This window comes from Triturus cristatus, chromosome 1_2 (assembly GCF_964204655.1).
Source record: "Triturus cristatus chromosome 1_2, aTriCri1.1, whole genome shotgun sequence".
NCBI lineage: Eukaryota > Metazoa > Chordata > Amphibia > Caudata > Salamandridae > Triturus > Triturus cristatus.
This window is the reverse complement of record NC_140580.1, coordinates 851,917,644-851,931,193: the sequence shown is the minus strand read 5'-3', so window position 1 is coordinate 851,931,193 and position 13,550 is coordinate 851,917,644. Positions and strand designations below refer to the sequence as shown.

At 44.7% G+C, this 13,550-nt stretch overlaps 1 protein-coding gene across 3 annotated transcripts in view; it reads right to left on the bottom strand.

Annotated features, from left to right (window-relative positions):
• Positions 1–13,550, bottom strand: part of PAX7 (paired box 7) — a 246,288-nt gene that overhangs the window by 58,343 nt on the left and 174,395 nt on the right. For all 3 annotated transcript variants that reach the window (XM_085609035.1, XM_085609037.1, XM_085609036.1), the window contains exon 7: positions 12,180–12,370. In XM_085609035.1, the coding sequence (XP_085465161.1) occupies positions 12,180–12,370 (191 nt within the window). The remainder of the gene's footprint in view (positions 1–12,179; positions 12,371–13,550) is intronic.

Genomic DNA, 13,550 nt, shown 5'->3' with positions numbered 1-13,550 from the left:
AGCCAGCAGACCAGAGGCCCTTGTGACAATGGTAGAATAAGTAACCTGCTGGCTCCAGATTCAAGACCCCCAGCCGCAGTATAAAGGCGCCCATTATTTTTATTTTTTAACTGAAGTGCCCAGACACTTCATCTTTTGGATGGGCTAGTGCTTGAATGAACACTGATGGATACTGTAGGCATTAAAGAATACCTCTATGTCCTGACCTGCCGCTGAGAACAGCTCTTGTAGTTAATGTAGATCATATGGTTACTAGACACTAGCTTCTTCTCCTCCAAAACAAGCTTCTTCTGCAAAGAATGGAGCCGGGCTAACAGAACCATTCAAGTCCCAAGTAGATCTACAATGAATTCCTGAAAATATCTTTCCCAGATTTGGGAACGCTGTGAACCAATATTTGCCCAAGGATTGACCTTTCCTGCACTTGCCTGCATGGATGTCCATTCAAGAAAATGCCTGGAGTAGGAAAGTGACATCACCCGCCCTTTGACCTTCACTTCAATTCACACACATGCTTACACATACATGCACATTCACTCTCTCTCTCTCTCTCTCTCTCTCATAAACACATTCATATGCAAGTACACACACAACATATATTTAGAAGAATGTTTTCACTTACCTCAGCTGCCAGGTAATGTCATATTCCAGCTAAGTGTACTCCATTTTTATTATACTAATAGTGAATAATGTAATATTCTTCACCATTAGTTTAATAAAAAACAAAATGACAGAAAACGAAGAGCAGTGCCCCAGATATATGAGGAAAAGCTACCTCTTTGTTCCTGGTACTGATTTTGCTACATCTGAGGCTAGGTGTCACAAAGGTGCACTGCCTGTGTATGTACACACACACACACACCCACCCCTGCAACCCCTGACGGTCCCTAAATAACGCCCATGCTTGCCTGGGCAGCAGCAATTCCAGTTTCTTCCATTCTATTTATTCAATATATTTCTCAGCATTATGTCTGCATGTGCGAGTTCAGCTTTTTGTACCTTTTACTCTAGATCCAATTTCTGTTACTCTGAAGGCTATCTATTCCTTTGAAAATCCCTTTAAATTTGATGATATGTAATTTGGGCGTGTTCTTGATCAATCTCGGGTGCCTCAAATTGTAGGGCTACAAAATGTAGGGTACTCAAATGCAAGATAGGCCAAAGCTCCATAGAAGTAAGCTCATTCAGTTGTGTTCCAAAAGAGAGATTTCTATTATAAAATAAAAATTGTGGTCCAGCATTCATATTTATTTATGCTGGCATTACGTGGGAACCAGTTACAATTAAGCACTTAGCAAAAAACTGCAATGTTCTGCCCAACTCACCCTCTCCCAACTGTTCCAAAGTTATGTGCCAAAAGAGTTGGTCATCCAAACTTGTTACCAGAACCATAGTTCACAACACAGCCAGTGCTATTCCTTGGCACTCAAAGTAAGTCAGCGGGACAATATTATACCATGGGAAAGCATCACGTTTGCCATATATTTCATCTTGTGAGAAGACTCACAGTCAAAGGAAATTAAAAATCAGTGCAATTATGATGGTCGAGACCCTCGCAGTTGTAGGTATGGTGTCTATTTGGGTTTATCAGCGGACAGAGCTTCTGGTTACTGAATAATGTGAGAAAGGCAGAAAACGTGCTGGATCTTACCTTCTACCAGAAAGAAAGGCACACAGTGCAGCAGTTATAGTGGTCACAGCTTTTCAGCTCCCACTCCATTGTGTCACAGTGAAACTCCATCTTGCTTACAGCAGCCATCTATATCAGCCTGGTTCATAGCAGTCCTCCCAGTGGTAACCAGGATTCGCATTACTAACAAACCACAGCAGCCCTCTTAGGGTTCCTACTGATTCACAATGGCCCTTCTGGTGGCCCACTTTATGGAAAGGATCACACTTTATTCATTGTCCATTTCCACATACTAGCCAATCTACTCTTCTGCACCTACTAAAACGTGCACCCTGACTTCTGCTTACACTCTGATTTTGTCTCTAACCTGCACATCACAGAACCACTCTACTGGCAACAGTACGAGCATACCAACCATCCCGACGGTGTCCTGTCCTGAACCCTGCTGCCTATAAACACCCATCACAACATGAAAGTAGTTGAACTTACACCGTGTCACTCAACACCATATCGATACACTTCGGTGTGCACCCCATTCAAATGCGCAGCTTGTGTACGACCATCTGGACCTGCAACAGCAAGTACAGTATATCCTAGATGTTTTAACCCACAGGCACTAACCGAACGACATCTCCTCCTTGTGACTGGTTTGTGAGACTCCTAGAGTGAGTCAATGCGCTCTCAGACACACCAGATACGCTTAGTAATGCAAAGACAGCCCAGAAGTATGCAGCAATGCAAACAGAAAGCCCAGATATGTCATGTGCTGATGCATACTCCACAAAGCCCAAATATGTGCAGTACTTCTCACCTCAGAATAAGTGCAGCCGTGAGAGCCCACAAATGCCAAGAGGCCACACCAGTGGAAGATGTGTGTATAAATATCAGCAACATGCACAGATGTGGAGTTAAGAATAACAAACCACAACTTACATATATATCCTTACTGTCACAATTCTTTGTTAGTTAATATAATGGCTAGGATAATATTTAATACACAATATTCAGGTAGAATACCACAGCAGGGACAGAGCAGAGGGCTAAGGTACTTCCCAATAAATATTACAGTAATGGACTGGAATCAAGAACATGCACCACTTGTAGAGTCCGTTATCTACCACCCTGCTAAGCATTCCTGATGCTTAGAAGTAACTACGAATATCTTGCCTATATTCGGAGCGGGTCTATGTGCGATCTTTTCAGTGCTCGGGTGAAATAAATGTGTACAATATGTATATATCCCTAACTGCTCAGGCTTGCCCTTCGACTGGTAGAAGGAGTCCATAGCAGAGCATAATATCCAAGTTGCCTCTACCACAAACTTTTCAAACTTGAGCAGACATTATGGAGCTCCAAGGGGGACATGGCTTTCGCCAGAGGCCCTGAACTGGACATAGGACCTGGTACAGAGAGGGGGGGTGAGTGTGACATGATCTCTGTCATGGAGCACCCACTGTGCACAGAAATCCTGCACAGAACATGGTGTGGCAGTGGATCAAGGCCTACGCTAGTGCCGGCTAAACTACAGAGCACCGGCCCTGGCATAGTGCTCGGCCGCCCCCCTGCCCCCTCGCGGGGGGTTGGGGTGCCGCCGATCTCTTTGCCAGGGCCGGTTTTCGGTCGATTTTGTTACAGGGCCGATTTTGCAGCTATGCTGCAAAAACGGCCTTGTAACAAAAACGGCCCCCAGGGGCCCTAAACCGGCCCACACCCGTGCGGTGCACCGGGGGATTGCCCGGTGCCCGCTACGGCCAGTCCGGCCCTGGCATAGTGCTCGGCCGCCCCCCTGCCCCCTCGCGGGGGGTTGGGGTGCCGCCGATCTCTTTGCCAGGGCCGGTTTTCGGTCGATTTTGTTACAGGGCCGATTTTGCAGCTATGCTGCAAAAACGGCCTTGTAACAAAAACGGCCCCCAGGGGCCCTAAACCGGCCCACACCCGTGCGGCGCACCGGGGGATTGCCCGGTGCCCGCTACGGCCAGTCCGGCCCTGGTCCCAGGCTGTGGCTGCAGGACTACAATGTAGCTCCAGATGGAGACAAGGACTGTTGGCGTGGAGGTGGGTGTTGACCCAATTGTAGGTCCACATTTTTTGTGACCTTCCTTCTGTTCCACTGTGTGAGAGTGGCTTCTGATACCCTACGGTCATCCCTAAATCTGTTTCCCATCGGATCAACACGATCGCTGCCAATCTGCATCTACTTCTCCTACACAGCCTAAGAAAAGTTGTGATTTTTAGGTGGTCATCTAAGAGATGTCACCTAGGCAGTCTGTGTAGTAATCCTCTGCTTCTAAGCACTGGACTTCGGAAACTATCACGCAGGGACATCTTCACATTTCAAGGAATTGAACACTGTGTGTTGTAAGGGCAGAGTGCAGGGCATAAACACCCTGTGCAGCTCTATGCTAGCTAACTTTTAAAACTATACTCCTTACGGCAGTTAAGTCAGGAATCTGTCAAGTGCCCAAGATTGCACCATGTGTGACACTAGAATGCCAACAGACAAGATGCACATGTCACTTACTCTAGAAACGCTCAATAATACAAGCCAGGCAGAGCTAGGGCAACATCGATTACTATTTAATATAGGGAATCAACCCACAGAATTCTGGCCATATTTAAGAAAAACAGAAGTCTTTATAGTTCGAAGCACTGCGAACTCAAGCTGCCAAGACAACAAATTCCCTGACAGTTTAAAACCTTTTTATACTAAAGTCTACGGGTGACACTCACCAAAGAAATGAAAGCAACACAGAAAAAAACATTGTATTTACGATCGAAAGAAGCTTAACAAAGACACTCAAACCCGTCGAAAACACACAGAAAATTAAATGACAGGGTCTGCTCCATCTAAGCTACACCCTGGTAGAATATCTGCTCAAAATAAAGAACCATGAACACCTGCAACTAATAACTGCGCCCAGGATCCGGAAGCACTTGCATGCGGTGGAAACAGACCCAGACAAACCAGAGATCTGAAAGGAAGAAACATTATTTCCAAATACAGAGGGGGTCAACCGCAGGTTGAAGGTGAAAAGAAGCTGAGGCAGACACAGGGATCCCAAAACATACCCAATTAATGTCCATGTGCAGGTTCAGTGGATAGAGTAATGACTGGAGTAATTAAGATTAAAATAGGCACAGACAGACCTAGATAATCCAGATTTATCCAATAAATGACCAGTACAGGATGAGTGGGATGGAGATAGAACCAGGCCGATATGGATAGTCTTTAGGATCCCAAGACCAGGGTAATGACCAGGGGCTGAGGACTGAAATAGGCACAGATAGACCTGGGAATTCCAGGCAAACGCAATTGATGACCAAGTACAGATTTTGTAGCTAAAGATGGAGATGTAAATAGGCCTTCAAGGACAGAACATGGAATCCCACATAATGACCTACAACAGGATCAGCAAACACCGGCTGAAGTCTAACGGGAACAGCCAGACCTGACTCTCCTACAAATATACTGACCAAGCCCAGGGCAAGGGACTGCAGGCTGACGAATGACAGAGGCACAGGTTGACGTGAATATCCAACAGTTAGGCAAGCATTGACCGAGCACAGGGAACGGGCTACAGGTGGAAGATGAAACAGGCAGACAAGTCTAGGGTTGTAAAACACGGGCATAGACTGAAAATGAAAACAAGCACAGATAGACCTGGAAAGTAGTGCAATAGAGGCTCCACCAGAAAAGCGACCATGGGCCTATGTACCTAAACTACACAGAGACATTAGACCATCTAACATGGCGGGTGAAGTACCACAATATCGACTTTAAAATATTGACCTGCATCAATATCTGTCACAAGATATTGACTTGCATAATAGTTTCAATGTAAAATGATGTGAATTAGCAGTTAGATTAGAAATTGTGCACTCCGCTAACTATGCTTACCTTGACAATACTCTGCAAGGTAATATCTTGCATTTTTGTTGTTGTGAGTCAGTATTTTTAAATTCGATATACTGTGCATGGTAATATGTTGCATTTTTGTTGTTGTGAGTCAGTATTTTTAAATTCGATATTTTGATATCCAACTGATCTGGAGGATTATCAATGAGGTCAGTTTACTTCACAAGACTGGCAACAAAGGCAATGTCAACAAAATACTTGCTGTCATGTGATGACATCACAAGATCAAGGAATCAGGAGTAAAGCTTCTGAAATCTTTACGAATCAGGAAACTGTGCCAATTATCCATTTTTTAAATTAATGAATTGAATTGAAAATTGATTAAAAGGAGAGAAATAATATACAAAAGAAGAAACAGACAAAATTACGAGGTACATTGAATGATGACAGAGAGAGAAGTCTTAAAAAGAGGTCAAAAGAAGCGAAAGAGAGAACAAAGATAGCAAAAAACCGAAGAAAGGGAGTGAGGGCTCAGTAAGAATAGCCAAGTCTTGCAAGCAAGGGATGCGCTGGATTTCTCTGCATGTCGCTCACGCCGCGCATGCGCTTCCACGGTGCAGGCTAATCTGGAGAAGGCTCCTTGTCCCGCACAGCGTCCTCCCAGACACCGCGAGGCCCGCTTTCTCTCAGGGACGCGGGAAGCCTTAATACCCCCTCCCTCAGCCGCTGTAATGCCACGACGGCTCCAATCTGCTTTCAGGGATGGAGAGATTAAGAATAATAAAAAACTGCAATAAAATATGTGTGAACGCGGGGGTAATTGTGGACAAATGCAGCATTCAAATTCATTTTTCAGCTCTTTTACGCACCATTTCAATCTTATTTTCTGCCTGTTAATGAGATCTTGTTGGACGGGGTGGGCAGAGCTGCCCAGTATCGGTCGGTAATTGCACATAATTTTCTCTTTACCAGTGATTTGCATCAGTTTTTTCATAATTCTGGCTATTTAACACCCCTCGCAGACCGCCCCCTCACGAATCGGGCGCGTCTCATTTGGAACGCTCCTTAGGACGGAATCCGTCTCGGCAGAGCGACGGCGACCGAGCCGCCCAGCAGTGCAGGCTCCCGGGAGGATGGCGTCAGCCATGGTACGGCAGCAAGCCGAGCTGAACGTGAGGCTAGTGTATCTGAACAAAGCGACTGACCTTGGGTACGGGAGGAATGGAAGATGGCATGATTCAAAGGGAACTTCAGGGCGTGATAATAAGGGCTTTTCCCTGACAACAGAGGACATTTTCTCCGGCTACGGCCCTGTGCTACATTTCTTGAACTCTCCTTAAGAGGCTGAGGTTGTGAATCGCCGCTTAAACCTCAACCATCGCATAAGTAGGCCCGGTACAGGAGCGCAGTTGCAATGGTAGTCCCAGGGACCCCCGGTGGATCCCTACAGAGAGCTTCTTGATGACAGTAGGGTCTCCATTTTGCTCTGTAATTGCCCATGGACCTTGGCACATAGCGATGTTTGTAGCACAGCCAGTTCCTACAGCCTGGGATGCTGTGCACAGCCGCAGCATTGAGCACCTTACCAGGGAGCTGGCTGTTCTCCGTCTCTCGCCCACCATTCTCCAATTCTTTCCAAATATCAAGGTCATTGATATTGACCAACAGATATATCAGCTAAAAGATATCTGGTACCAGCATATCATCAAGGTAGGAATGTACAGGTAAGTATAGACGTGCTATTCTAAACTCTACATCTACTTAATCGTGACATGTTTGAAGTCCATATTGGGTAGTTGACATAAGTGCAGATCGATACTAAAAACTCAATATTTTGGAAGAACATCGACTTGCCGCTCTGCTCACACTATGAATTTGCAGGCACTTCTACAAACAGCACAGTCTTTCAACCCGCACAAGGCTCAAGCCTTTGCTACTGAAAGCTTGTGTACGGCGAAAAAGGTATTACTGCCAAATGAGTGGAGGGATGCAGTGAGCCTGACTGATACCAGTCTGCCCCAATTCATATTCCTACGAGCCCAAAGGGAGGGAGAAGGCGGGTATCTGTATCTCACCGATTGGTCCTTGAGTTTCAAAATCACCCACTTCATTCTGAATTAAAGTGTGCAGACAAGCACAGGAACAGAACTAGCAACATCTGCATTATCGGGTCTACATAGAAGAGATCAAATAACCCTGTGCCAGCATCCCACCACAGCCATAGGGAGAATGTATCCCCATCCAGCAACAGTAGACCTGTCTATGCATTCTGGAACACTAATGCATTTGAGGCTATCCATTTTTCATCACCATCTACTTGCACTGTGGAGATGCACCTGTGCTCCAATCTGACCACGTGCTTAAAGACTTTTGTATGCTACGATGTCTTTCTCCTAAAATGTTATATACAGCTTTTGTGTTCTCGGAGTCTGTATACCCATGTGTATCGCTCCAGCAGAGACAGGGTGTTAGCAGCAGGTTGCTGAAAAGAGTACCTCAGTCATTTCCAAGTTTTACAGTCTCTGTCAATTTACAGCACTCAGATGCAGAGTGCAGAAGATTGTTGGGCACAAGATGCAATACCTAAATAGGTTCCCAGATTTTACAGTTGCAGTCACTAGCGGAGAAGATTTAATTTCCTCTCCTGAGATTTACTCAGACATCAAATGGAGGAAAAGACTTGTACCCAAGTGCTATCAGCCAGCGTTTGCTTACTTTGTAGAGCTCTTGGACATATTTATGTGAGAGTAATAACGTCCTTTTGGTTACTTTACAGTACTGGACACTTTAAAGATAAAAGGTCAACTTTGGTTCCGTATTAGGGCCTCTGGAGATTGATCAATGATTTACATATTGGCTTATACTCTTCAATCAACCTTTTACAGCATAAAAACTGACTTGTGGCCAATATTGAAAGGTTCTCTTTTTCAGCTTCCTTTTCAACCATGGGTGGTTTGGGTCAGCTCGCAGGTTCAGTCCAGGGTGTTCTACAGCCTGGGGCACTGGGCTCCAAAGGATCCATTGCAGTCTATGTGACATCTGAAAGATCACTGGTTGACAAGGCGAGTATGCATAATGTGGATCTAAATCTTGCAGATATTAAAGATCTGTCATATTTATCAGGATCAACCACCTGACTGGAGTAAAAGAACTTTCATCAAGGCTTATCAACTGAATTAAGTGTTGTTCTAACTTGTATTTGGGGGTTAATATTGCAAAGCCTTTATTATTAGGGTGAGCGCTCTAAGGAATGCTGTGACTGCACTACCGACTGTGGTTCCGGAATATAAATATGTATGCACGTTTGCAAAGTTAAACAATATGAGGCTACGTATAATGCTCCCAGAATGCTAACTGTAAAGATGCAAATATTTGCATACGCTTGAAAGCAAAACTGATGATTCTTTGCTTTCAAAATAAAATGTTCACAAAAAATGCAAATGGGCAAAAAAACTTTTGCTAAACTCTTGCGAAATTTTAGGTACCATTTCTTTGAAGCATCATTTAGTAAAATGTGTTGATGCATGCTATTATTTTCAAAAAATATTCATAAAGGAAAATCAGCGTAACGAACTTCAACAAGATTATGGGAAACATGAAAATAAACAAGCACTGACAAAGGAAATAAGTCTGACATTGGTGGTCAATGAAGGTCTTATTTTTTACAGGGTTTTTTTACAAAACGTTATTGTTGTGGGAGCCGCCAGGCCCACGCCAGTATATCAAACACTGGCAATAAGCACAATTATTTTTTGTCTCAAAAAGCACACACTGCCACAGTAGCTCCTGGCACTGAACAAAACTACTTTGTGTGCAGATATGGTCCTTGTGAAATGGCAGAATGCTGTCACTCACTGTGAAGCCAGCTGATAGAAAGATAGAATTTTATTAAACACAAAACATCTTGGTTATCACCAGAACTAATTAGGGGCATGATTCTTAAAGAAGTCACAAAAACTACACCCATGGGATATGTCCTTGCATTAGTGCAGATTTACGGCTTTCATGAATTTACAGCAGGCTAGGAAATCGTACTTAAAAATATTTAGGAACTCCATTTTAGCACGAGCAAATATGCATGAGTAGATTTGCTCATGTGAAAATCTGTTGAGCGTTTACAAGTTCACTTTTCCTCCAAATACTTTTTTCCCCAACCTGGAAGAAGTTATACTTCTGCTCGTCAGGAGTAAATTTCCAATCTTTCTCAGTATGGGAAATGATTAGAGAAGAGCTGGTGAAAACCCCTAAAACATGCAAGTTAGTAGGTTTGCACTGACTCAAAAGGGCATTCCAATCTTGAAACTATCTATAGCTTACCGCTACGTCAGGACCCAGTAAGTAGACCTGTGGAAAGGTGGCAAAATAAGGGAACTGCAAGAATTCGAACCCTACTATATAGCATGAGCACTGCCATAATTGGGAGGCTATCATCAAAGCTCTTGTATAATGCAATTGTTGGCATAATTTGTACCCGCACTACGTGGCACCAAAAGGACAAGTGGATTTTTTTTTACAGGACAAGTAGATTTATGAAGCAGCCTGCCCCATGGACAAGTAGATATTTTATTAAATTCCACACCCCTGTTATACATATAAATAACAGACTTCAAGATTTTGGAGGCTTTTCTGAAAACACCCTGGTAATTTCTGCACACATGAAAGAGTTTGTGAAACCCAGACTAGCACGAGCCCTATTTTATAAACTGCCACCATTGCTAAAAAAAATGTTTTTTTTAAAAGCCTTGCATCCACAGCTTGAATTGGAGGAAGCAAAAGTCAATTTTGCAATGGGCTTTAGATCGAAGAGACATAGCACAGTACCCAAGGAGGTTCTATAAAATCTGGAATTCTGCAACCAGACTTGTGGTTGGGAGCGGGAAATGTCCCACAACTATGCCACCCCAAAGGAAATGATCCCTGCTTCCCATGAAGCCCGAACAGTTCATGGTGCTGTTGGAGCCACCAACCACACATGGCAATGCTGCAAATTGGTCACTAGCAATTTTATAAAGAGACCCTGTGAAACAGCCTTAAAAAAACACTGTGGGTTAAATTTAGTAACGTCAGTGCAGGAGCTTGGGCGTCGTAACGCAAATTTGCCTTGCACTCGTGGGCTGTTGTTATATTATATTATAGAGGGTAAATTGTTACTACGTTTTGCTTTGTGTTGTATAATGTGAGTGCACACTAGGGTGGCCACCTCCCTCCAAATCATAACAACACTGTTTCCAGTCCTGGACTTTTGTGTGATAGCCTAATGTGTTCTGGGTAGTGTACTCTTGTTTTGCCTCCATTGAGCTACTCACCTTAATAAGGCTGAAAACAAAGATTAGTAGGTGAAAAGTTCAGGACTGGAGACCGAGTCCATTATGACAGAGTGAGGTGGTCATACGAGGACCCTCACAAATCTTTCGTAAATGTACTCCTTTAAGGAACCAAATCACCCCTGTAGTTGTGGATCTCCATTCACGAAACATAAATTACGGAACCTCAGTGGTTGATATGTCAATTGACTCTCCTTGGCTTTTAAATCACCATCGAAGGCTTTGATGTGCCAGTGTTTTCACAGAACCCACATCAGCTCCTTCCTGTGTCCACTGTAGCTCCAGGAAGGACAGCTCCATGCAAGAGCTACAGGATATCATCATACGATAAATGCACAAACAAGGAATCTATATGGCGCTCAGCTCACTGGCTATATGGAACATCTGGTAGGGATCTGGCCCTCCTGGACCCACATTGGACACCCCTTCCGTACCTACTGTAACATAGCATTAACATAATTAAATCTTTATGGAACTCCGTGGTTGTACTGAAATCAGTCATGGATACGGCCCTTTTAGAACTAAGTTGGCACCTCTGTTTTAAATTCTATACCATTATCTATACATATAGTTAATCTATAAATAATTTAGTGGTCATACTGAACATCTAGCTTTCCTAGACCTACGTTGGATCACCATCTCAAATACTGTACCGTTCTTCCTATATATATTGAATCTATATGAAGGTGTTATACTGTACACATGGCCCTCCTGCACCTATGATGGACATCCCTGTCTTAAATGTTGTACCTTTATTTTTTATAGTGAATCGATATAAAGCTCAGGGATTATATTGATCATCTGGTTTTCCTGGGCCTACGTTGGATCCCCATCTTAAATACGGTACAATTATTTTTACATATAGCGAATCAATATGAATTTCAGTGGTTATACTGGACATCTGGCCTTCCTGGATCTACTTTGGCCACCCCTGCTGTAAATATTGTACGGTTATTTTTATATATACTCCATCTATATAGACCTCAGCGATTATACTGACCATCTGCACCCTTATTTTTTCCATCTGAGACAAACTCTTGACATTATTCAACGGCTTGGACTTGGAAGAGAACTTTCAAGAGCAAACCACCAAAGCTCACTCTTAGTCCCGTGCTCGGTTGGTGAGCCGGCGATTCTCATATGTGCCAAGAGGCGGTCAATTGATGATACACCGCATAATTGCCATGTGTTGGCGAGTTCATTCACTCACTCACCACCATGAAGAATGCAAGCTCAAAGCCTACAACACTGAGTGCCCACAGTAAAGAATGCAAACCCATACCACGGATACAGACCGTACACACAGCGACATCTGTGCACGTGAAGAGACACTTCTGAGAACCCCCTCCCTCCCCCACAGTGCCCGTACCTGCGGGGACAGCCCGTTGCTGACGGGGTTCATGTGGTTGCTCGGCCCGCCGGGGTTCATGAAGCTGTCGGAGTAGCTGGAGAAGCCGTGTCGGGATCCGTAGGCCGAGCTGGCTTCGGCAGCGGACAGGCCTCCCTGGTGCATGGAGGACGGCGGCAGCGGCTGGGGTCTGTGCACTGTGCTCCCTCCATCTGAAAGGAATGATGGCGCAGGAGAATAAGACCTCAGCGTGGCCTTCATACATGTTCACAACCCACCAGCGTGTCCTGAGATAAAACAGCATGCAAGCAAAGAAGGTCCGAAGCACGTGCGGCTGGGGCCAGCAACGCTTAGGCTTCGGCCTGTGGGACGCCTGTGCCCCTGGGGATAAGGAGCATCCATCCATAGGCCCTAAGGTGAAACATCTTCTGCCTGTGGGAACAATAGTCCTGCTACTGAAGTTCTTCTACAGACGTCACTGTGTCAGAAACTCTTCACTGGCTGGGACATGCACGGTCAGTATAGAACAGGGGGAGGGAAGCTCTTCAGCAGCTGTGAGATTTGGCTGTGTACAGGATGCAGAACTCTATGGAGGAGCGCTCTTCAGGCTGCACGGCATATGACTAACAATGGACGCTCTTCACACTATAGAACCGAAGGCTATGGAACGTTTCACCTTATGGATGGACACTCTTCAGGCTGTGGGGCATTTCACCTTATGGATGGACACTCTTCAGGCTGTGGGACATATCACCTTATAGATGGACAATCTTCAGGCCGTGGGACATATGACCTTATAGATGGACAATCTTCAGGCCGTGGAACATTTCACCTTATGGATGGACACTCTTCAGGCTGTGGGACAAATCACCCTAGGAATGGGCGCTTTTCAGGCTGTGGGACTTATACCCATGAATCGAAGGTCTTCAGGCTGTGGGGTGTATCCCCTGTGGATGGACTCTTTTCAGGTTGTGGGACATTGAACCTACATATCTATCTACGTAGAGAGAATCTATAGAAGCAAGCAATGGTGTACTAGATTGTACTTAGGGCCTGGTATAGAGGCTGCCAGACGGGTATCCATCACAAATGTGACCATCCATCCCATCCACCTTATTACAAGTGCATTCTGATATATTGCACTTGTAATATGGCGGAGAGGATATTTGTTCCTTTTGTGGTGGAGTACCCGTTGAGCAGACTCTAAATCAGCCCACAGGAGCATGTCAGCACAGGCTCGGGGAGAAGGGGTTCCTGGAATGTACGTAGAAGGAATCAGAATCAAGAGGATACGATGGAGGCCTCCTGGAGTGTACACAGAGAGCACTGGGAGAAGGGTCGGGTAATCCTGAGCTGTATACTCAGATATCACTGGAAAGAGGACGGATCCTG